Source organism: Mauremys mutica, chromosome 12, assembly GCF_020497125.1.
Source record: "Mauremys mutica isolate MM-2020 ecotype Southern chromosome 12, ASM2049712v1, whole genome shotgun sequence".
Taxonomy (NCBI): domain Eukaryota; kingdom Metazoa; phylum Chordata; order Testudines; family Geoemydidae; genus Mauremys; species Mauremys mutica.
The window spans coordinates 81,059,313-81,068,203 of NC_059083.1; the positions used below are offsets into that span (position 1 = coordinate 81,059,313).

At 61.9% G+C, this 8,891-nt stretch overlaps 1 protein-coding gene across 1 annotated transcript; it reads left to right on the forward strand.

The window, feature by feature from the left end:
- The first annotated feature begins 1,387 nt into the window (after positions 1–1,387).
- NPTX1 (neuronal pentraxin 1) lies at positions 1,388–7,767 on the forward strand. Its single transcript, XM_044983989.1, has 5 exons — positions 1,388–1,929; positions 2,264–2,468; positions 3,202–3,446; positions 3,901–4,080; positions 4,587–7,767. The coding sequence occupies exons 1-5, from the start codon at positions 1,480–1,482 to the stop codon at positions 4,806–4,808; spliced, it is 1,302 nt and encodes a 433-aa protein (XP_044839924.1). The 5' UTR covers positions 1,388–1,479; the 3' UTR covers positions 4,809–7,767.
- Positions 7,768–8,891: the final 1,124 nt, after the last annotated feature.

The following is an 8,891-nucleotide window of genomic DNA, read 5'->3' on the forward strand; positions in this document are numbered from 1 at the left end:
GGATTAACAACCCCTTATCCCGGCAGGCTTTAATTCCGCGGGCGCGGGCGGGAGGAGCACCCCAAACCCATGCCAGGGGCTGGCGTGCTGGAGAGAAGCCTGCGCTGAGCCCCGCACGGGAGCCCGCGGCACCTCTCTCCTGGCTCCCCACGCGTGCGTCCACCCCCCCCCCGCGTGTACAAACACACCCACCACTCCCCCCCGGCTCCGCACCCCCCTGCGTGTACACACCCACCACTCCCCCCGGCTCCGCACCCCCCTGCGTGTACACACCCACCACTACCCCCGGCTCCGCACCCCCCTGCGTGTACACACCCACACCCACCACTACCCCCCCCGGCTCCGCACCCCCCTGCGTGTACACACCCACACCCACCACTACCCCCGGCTCCGCACCCCCCTGCGTGTACACACCCACACCCACCACTCCCCCCCCCGGCTCCGCACCCCCCTGCGTGTACACACCCACACCCACCACTCCCCCCCCGGTTCCGCACCCCCCTGCGTGTACACACCCACACCCAGCACTCCCCCCCCGGCTCCGCACCCCCCTGCGTGTACACACCCACACCCACCACTCCCCCCGCGTGCGTCCACACCCCCCTGCGTGTACACACCCACACCCACCACTCCCCCCCGTCTCCGCACCCCCCTGCGTGTACACACCCACACCCACCACTCCCCCCCGGCTCCGCACCCTGATGCGTGTACACACCCACACCCACCACTACCCCCCGGCTCCGCACCCCCCTGCGTGTACACACCCACACCCACCACTGCCCCCGGCTCCGCACACTCCCCCCGCGTGCGTCCACACACACCCCTGCGTGTACACACCCACCACTACCCCGGGCTCCGCACACCCCTGCGTGTACACACCCACACCCACCACTACCCCGGGCTCCGCACACCCCTGCGTGTACACACCCACCACTACCCCCGGCTCCGCACACTCCCCCCGCGTGCGTCCACACACACCCCCGGCTCAGCACGCACCCCTGCGTGTACAAACACACCCACCACTCCCCCCCGGCTCCGCACACTCCCTCCGCGTGCGTCCACACACACCCCTGCGTGTGTACACACACACTCCCCCCTGCGTGCGCGCGCACACCCACACACACCACTGCTCCCGCGCGCACGCTGGTTACCCCCGCTCCAGTGACCCCCCCTTCCAGGCACTGTCCCACGGAGCGCGTGTCCGTGCGTGGGCTCTGCCGCAGAGGGAGGCGGGAGCCCCGCCAGCTCCAGCGGGCAGGACCCTCCCCCTCCCGGGCTTCCTTCCCCAGCGCGCGCCGCCAGCCAGGCAATTAAACCGGGATTCCACCCCGTCGTGACGTCGATGGCGGCGTAGCCCCGCCCGCGGGCTATAAAGCAGCCCGCCTAGCGCCGTCGGCTCGGCAGTTCGCTGGACAGCTCCCGGGTGCTGAAGCCAAGGACGGGGCTCGGCGTGGGGGGAACGTGGCGCCAGGCCCAGCCATGCCTGCGGGGGCCCCGTGCAGCCTTTTCTTCGCCTCTGTCCTCCTGCTGAGGGCATGGGCCCAGAGCTTCGGCCCGACGCGCTTCATCTGCACCTCGGTGCCGGTGGACATGGACATGTGCGCCGCCTCCCTGCCGAGCAGCGGCAGCGCCGAGGAGCTGCAGACCACCGTCCTGCAGCTGCGGGAGACGGTGCTCCAGCAGAAGGAGACCATCCTGAACCACAAGGAGACCATCAGGGAGCTGACCACTAAGCTGGGCAGGTGTGAGAGCCAGAGCCTGCCGGAGGCGGGCCCCAGCGAGTCCAAAGCGGGCGGGGGATCCAGCCGCAAACAGCCCGGCTCGTCCAAAAACACCATGGGGGATCTGTCCCGGGCGCCAGCGGCGGAGACCTTGAGCCAACTGGGGCAAACTTTGCAGTCACTCAAGACGAGGCTAGAAAACCTAGAGGTACCTGCATTTTCTGTTCCTCCTTAGCGCTAGGCAGAGGGGGAAGGGACGATCCTACTTATGCCTCTACGCGGTGCACATCTGAGCCCCGGGGTAAGCGGTAATGGTGCCGCGTTGTCCCGTCTGCGGGGCGAATGCAGCGAGGTGCAGCGCAGCCCAAACCGCGACTCCGCCGGCGGCGTTCGCTTTAGTTTAATTAAGCGAGGCCGCTTGTTTGGTCAGAGCTCAATGAGTGTAACTCTCCGCTGGTGCGCGGCGGAGCGTGTCCCGGGTAAAGCCCGCTCGGGGTTAATGTGGTTTGTAACAATCCCCTTGTTCCCTGTGCTCCCCGCAGCAGTTTAGCAGGATCAATTCCTCGGGCCAGACCAACCACCTGCGGGACGTGCTTCAGAATAAAATAGACGATTTAGAGAAGCAAGTTCTGTCCCGAGTGAACAGCCTGGAGGAAGGAAAGTTGACGAAGAACGAGTCCGAGGAACGCAGCAAAATAGAGACCACGCTCACGTCCCTGCACCAGCGGATCAGTGACCTGGAGAAAGGTAACGGGTCGGGCTGCCGCTGGCCGTTCCTAACCCAGACCCTAGCGAGGGCGGGATAAAAACATCACCCCCCCCCCAGGCCAGCCAGCGAGCCGCGGGATCTCTCCAACCAGGGGCCCCGTTTTAAACCCCGAGTCTGGTTCCTTGTCCCGTGGCGGGACCTGGCGGCCGGGGCCGGGGCCGCGGGGCCTGCTTCGCTCACCAGGTATCCGGGAAGCGCCCTAACCCCGCCGCGTTGTGTCCTGGCCCCAGAAAACCCGCAACTGGCCCATTAGAAACCATCGCGCTTTGGACGCGCCTGGGTCCCGCGCCTCTGCGCGGCTCTGCTCTAGGGGAGCTGGGGCGGGTGCGAGGCGCCCTCCCGCCTCCCAACCTCCAGCGGGCTGCGGGACTGCCCGTCCCGGCTCGCTGCGCCTTGGGGCCCTGCCCGGGCGGTTGATTGGGGCCGGCGGAGATGGAAGCGGGCTGGGGGGGGGGACCCCAGCTCCCCAAGCGCTGTGCAACGGCCCGGACTGCGCGCAGCAGCGGGCTGGCGGGGTTGGGACGGTGCCATCTTAAGGCTCGTTACATAACGGGGGGAGGGAGGGAGGAGGATGCGGGGGGTGGGAGGAGAGGAAGGGCTCCTGGGTAGCCCCCGGCGCCGCTAGCCTTGGTCCTGAGCAAGGGGCGGCCCGGCCCAGCTGTCTCCCCGCCGGGCCCCGTGCAGAGACCCCCCGCCGCTCTCCCCGGGCAGGGCAGAAAGACAGCCGGCCGGCCGACAGGTTCCAGCTGACCTTCCCGCTGCGGACCAACTACATGTACGCCAAGGTGAAGAGGAGCCTGCCCGAGATGTACGCCTTCTCCGTGGCCATGTGGATCAAGTCCAGCGCCTCGCCGGGCGTGGGGACGCCCTTCTCCTACGCGGTGCCGGGCCAGGCCAACGAGCTGGTGCTCATCGAGTGGGGCAACAACCCCATGGAGATCCTCATTAACGACAAGGTAGGCTGGGCCCCCGCAGAGCCCCCTGCTCCCCGCGCGTGGGGTCCCCGCCGCTCCCACGGGGATGGCGTGGCGTGTCTCACCCCGCTCCCCGTGCACTGGGGACAGTGACAGCCCGGGGGAGCCAGGCCCCAGGAGGCCCAGGACTGACAAACCCAAACGCTTGGCCCCTAGCTCGGATAAGACCCGCCCTACGCCGGAGCTTGGGGCTGGTGCAGCCAGTGGAGTCCGAGTCCCTGTCCGAGTCCGCAGAATGGGCCCGATCCTGCGCCACTTCAGCTCCCTGAGCTCACTGGGAGCCGGGGGCAGGTCCCAGCGGCCCCCTCTCCGGGCCATGGAGCTCCCTGCCCCGCAGCAGACTCGGCTCCGAGATGGGGGAGGCTCGGGCCGATCTAGGGACCTCTCTGACTCGGCGGCCCTGGGGCTGCAGTAACCCCCCCTGTCCCACCCCCAGGTCGCTAAGCTCCCGTTCGTCATTAACGACGGGAAGTGGCACCATATCTGCATCACCTGGACCACGCGGGACGGCGTGTGGGAGGCCTACCAGGACGGCACGCAGGGGGGCCACGGAGAGAACCTGGCTCCCTATCACCCCATCAAACCGCAGGGCGTCCTGGTCCTGGGCCAGGAGCAGGTAAGGTGCCGCCAGCGCAGGCAGCAGGGGCCCCGCGGTCCAGAAGGCCGGGGCTGCCCTGGGGGGCTGCAGGGGAGGGGGGGAGTGACCCGAGGGCAAAGGAGAGGAGGGGGATTGTGTGTGTGTGTGTGTGTCTCTCTCTCTCTCACACACACACACACACACACACACACACACCCCGCCGGGCGCCCTGGCAGACTTTGCGGTGGGGGGCAGTGGCTTCCCCCCCGCCCCCCTCCGCGAAGGACAGTGCGGCGCAGCGGTTGCAGAAGGGGCCGAGGCAGGCGGCTGGTTCCCCCTTAGGGGTGGAGGGGAGCCTGACTCGGCAGGGGCTGGCGCTGATCCCCGGGCCTTGGGAGAGCCGGGCTGCCCCGCGCCGGTTCCCCAGCTGGGCTCCCCGAGCGGGACTCGGGCCCTGGTTCCCGGGGACTCGGAGCCCAGCGCCGGCGGGCAGCAGGGGCGCGAACCGCCCTGGCCCCTGTGACCCGCTGCTGAATCTCTCCCAGGACACCCTGGGCGGGGGCTTCGACGCCACCCAAGCGTTCGTGGGCGAACTGGCCCATTTCAACGTCTGGGACCGGAAGCTCAGCCCCGGGGAGATCTACAACCTGGCCACGTGCAGCACCAAAGCCCCCGCCGGCAACGTCATCGCCTGGTCCGAGACCAACATCGACATCTACGGGGGGGCCACCAAGTGGACTTTCGAAGCCTGCCGCCAGCTCAACTAGGGCTGGAGCGCGCCCCCCCCCGCCAGGAATCAAGGACTAAAGTCTGTCCCCTCCCCCGTCCGTCCGTCTGTCCGTGCAAAGGCAACCCCAGCAACGCCCCAGGCCCCGGCCCAGCGGGGCGCGCTCCGGCCGGGGGCCGGGCCCAGCGCCTCGGGCAGCCCCCAGCGGTGAGAGGGTTGGTTCGTTCTCCTTCGCGCTGTCTCTGGAGCGCGGCGTCCCCGCTCCCAGCGCCCCCGAAGCGGCTCATTTCTGTCTTGCCAACTTCCTTGGAAGCCTGCGTGCCTTGGGCTGGTGCCGCGCCTCAGCGCATCTCCCTTCACCTGCGCCCTGGGCGCGGAGAGCGCGCTGCCCCTGCCCCTGCTCCCCTCCCCCGCGGCCCGTCCCCTGGGAGCCAAGCGGGGGGCGCTGGGTTCTCGGCTCCGGTCCTACCCGCACGCCCCACCCCTCAGCACCGTGGCGGTGGGGCAGAGCACGAGGCGGCCCCGACAAGTTCGCTTTGGGCCAGGGGGCGTGGGGCTGACGCAGGAGCCTCCGATCCCCCGTTACTTTGTGGGGGGAGGCTCCTTCCGTCTTTCAGTGCCGGGGCGCGACTCCTGTTGACTTGGACTGGCTCTGCAGGAGCCCCCCCCGCGCACCCCCCCACCCACACACCTCCCCTCCTTCCTCTATTGGGCTTGGAAGCGGAGCCGCAAACCCGGGCAGCGCTCACCCCCCCTTTCCTCGCGGGGCAGGGGGACCTGCTTTCTTTGCAAACCCCTCCGAGCGCCCAGGCTCCTTCCTTCGCCAGCCTGACCCCCCCCCTTCAACGTTTGACCAGCAGGGGCGTTTCTTGGCCAGGAACAGCCCTGCCCTGTGTCCTAGGAACTGGGGGTTCGGGGCCAGGAGACCCCCTAGGAGCCATGTGGGATCCTGTTCCGGCTCTGACTTGCTGAAGCCAACGTAGCCTGGGGGCCCTGCTGGGTCGCTGGCCAGTGATTTACTGTCAGAGCGCCCATCCGCAGGAGCCAGAGACCCGCAGGGCTGTGGGGAGCTGCGAGGGTGGGGGCAAAGCAGGAGATTTGGCTCCTCTGGCCACAGCAGGTGCCCGAGCTCGGGTCAGGCGCTTCCCGAGCCGCCCCTCTCCCGCCGGGGGAGGCGGGTTAGCTCTGGCCTGGCTCTGAGCCCAGCGGCTCCTGTCCCACGTTTACTGGCGCGAGGTACAAAGGAAGGAGGGGCTGTTTATGGGGCGGTCCCCCCCCCCCGCTTTGCGGCACCCCTGGGTTCCCGCAGAGGCGGCGGCGGCGGCGGGGTGAGCGGGCTTTGACATCCCAGCGGGAGCTTCGTCTGGGTTCCCTGGGCTGCTGGCAGGGGCTGCTGGGGGCGGGCGGGCGGGGGGTTGCCCGAGCGATGTTCAGGCCATAGAATGTCCCGGGGGCGCAGTCCCGGCAGGAGCGCGGCTGGGGCGGCAGCGTTATTCCTCCCGCTCCAGCTAAACCGCTCCGGGCTTTAGACTCCAAAACACGTTCAGGTCCCGCTGGCCTTCGACCCAGCAGCCCTGCGACTTCTAGGAGCGGTCCCGTCAGCACCCCCGGAGCTGTCCCTGTAGCACCACGGCACACCCCCCCCCCGCCCCGCTGTCCCTTCAGCGCTCCGCCTGCCTCCATCCCGAGCTCGGGCTCGCTGGGATCTGTCCATCCAGCATCAGGCTGCCCCGCACCCACGCCCCGGCGAGCTCGGGGCCTGGAGTCACCCGGCCCTTGCCCTCCTTGGGCGCCCCTAATGCCCGAACACTTTAAAGAAGGGAGAGAGGACGAAGCTCCTCCAGCGAGTCCGTTCCGCCCTGCCCCTGCTGCTCCCTGGTGCACTGACTGAACCACGCCTCTCTCAGGTAATGTCCTTTTCTAAGAGACGAAGCACTGCAGAAGCAGTGTCTGTTCTGCCTAGCGCCACAGGCACCCTACGTGTGACAGCGTCAAATAGCCTTGCCTGGCCCCTGAAAGTTTAGCTACCCTCAATCTTCAGCCTTTCTGCTTTTGATAACACAAGATATTATTTATCTTACTGTAAAAGGAAGTTTATTACCAATAAAAGGTATTTTTATGAAGGAGAAAAAAAATAAAAGGATATAAAATTAACTGAGCGTCCCTGAAAAATACTTTAAGACTCTACAGTGTAGGTGTGTGTGTGTGGGGGGGGGGTGATAAAGAGAAGCTTATTTTGAAGTAATAGATCTATTTTGTATGGTTTCCCTTTACAACTTTTGGTCTGCAGGAGATCAGCGCCTAGCCCGCTTCTGAACCCATCTTCGGTGGTAGGGTTGGGTGAGGCAGAGAGAATTCACACGAGGCTGAACCAGCCTCTGTGACAAACTCCAAAGATGTGGCAAATAAATATGCAACGTGGAGGGACATGGAACAAGCAGTTCAAGGTTGATGCTGCGCTCCAGGGCTGATCCTACTCAAGCCATGAGAGAGCTGGTCACATGACCAGCCATTTTAAAACACAGCATTGAGATGCAGAGAAATCAAGTTACCTTGATACCAAAACGTGGCCCAGGGCAGCATATTTTAACTGTGCTCTTAAAAAAACCCCAACATTGTAAGTTCAGTTTGTTGAGTTATTGACTGGAAACTGTTGGCTTCAGCTATCAGCAGCTTAAGCACAATTTGCTGCGGGAAAAACTAATAATTGGAAAAAATAAAGCCACAGTCCTAATTGCATCTGATTTGCCAAAAAGAGTGATATTATGTATATACTGTACAGAATGGTAGAAAATAAATATATCTTAATTTGTCATTATTTTGCTAACCAAAGCTGTAAATTTTTCCTATGACTTGCTGTCAGTCTTTTTGGGTTTTGAATGGGTTATTAATATATCTCACAGCCACAATCCACATCAGCAGTTCTGGAAATGCACTGTTTCTACTGGTATTCATGCTTTTTTCATTTTATTGCTGAAATTTACATGAATTGTTGTTTATTTTTACACAATAAAGAGTGAAGAAAGACACTGGGCTCTCCTTCAGATGTTCTGTGAACTTTCCTGACTAGCCACGTGACAGGTCTCTTACTGGGATGATGGTCAGGGCTGGCCACAGCTTGCTTGTTATTTTAGAGGAATTTCTGTCCAAGGCTCCTTGAAGCCTAAGCTAACCTGAGACTTAGACTCCCTCCCTGATGCCAGGCCTGTCCACTGAGATCATCTATTACAGGCCACATTTGACCTTTTCTTGTACCTTAGCTTTCACAAGTGGTTGAACACCTAGTGCATTGCATCAGTTAGCCCCAGGAACCAAGTCACCTGAGTGTGGGTAAAGGGGCTGGAGAGAACAGTGGGGTGAGCGTCACTTACAAACTTTTGTTAGAATTGAATCTGAAGAAGCCCAGTCACCAAAAAAGACAACCATCGTATAAGATACAGAGCATTCGCAGGAAAAGTCCCTTTGCATCTTCTACCATTAGTTCATGATGCACATGTATGTTTTTTACAGCGAGGTGTATAAATGATATGTTCCTATATTTATATGCCTATAACATTGGATTTGTGTGTTACCATTCATGCTAAAGCTATCACAAGGCCTTTCATGCTAAGGAGGCAGATATTGGTAATGCATTGCTGATTTTTAAAAAAACGCTTCAGAGGCATCCTCGCAGTTACAGACGAATAAGCCTAACTTCAATACCAGACAAATCGGTTGAAATTATAATAAAGAACAGAATTATCAGACAGACAGACATGATGCACTGGGGAAGACTCAATGTAGTTTTTGTAAAAGGAAAAATAAATCACACCCCACCAGTCTATTAGAATTCTTTAGGTGAGTCAACAAGCAGGTGGACAAAGGTGAGCCAGATGATACAGCATACTTGGCCTTTCAGAAGCCTTTGACACCAAACATTCTTAGCAAACTAGTGGGATAAGAGGGAAAGTCCTCTCATGGATCAGTAACTGGTTAAAAGATGGAAAACAAAAGGTAGGAATAAATGGTCAGTTTTCAGAATGGAGAGATATAAACAGCAGGGACTCTCAAGGATCTGTATTGGGACCAGTACTGTTCACAATATTCATAAATGATCTGGAAAAAGGAGTAATCAGTGAGGTAG

Coding starts and splice junctions, on each gene's coding strand:
- NPTX1 (XM_044983989.1), top strand. CDS start 1,480: ATGCCTGCGGGGGCCCCGTGCAGCCTTTTCTTCGCCTCTGTCCTCCTG. Junction 1,930..2,263: donor CGAGGCTAGAAAACCTAGAG/GTACCTGCATTT, acceptor TGCTCCCCGCAG/CAGTTTAGCAGGATCAATTC. Junction 4,081..4,586: donor TGGTCCTGGGCCAGGAGCAG/GTAAGGTGCCGC, acceptor AATCTCTCCCAG/GACACCCTGGGCGGGGGCTT.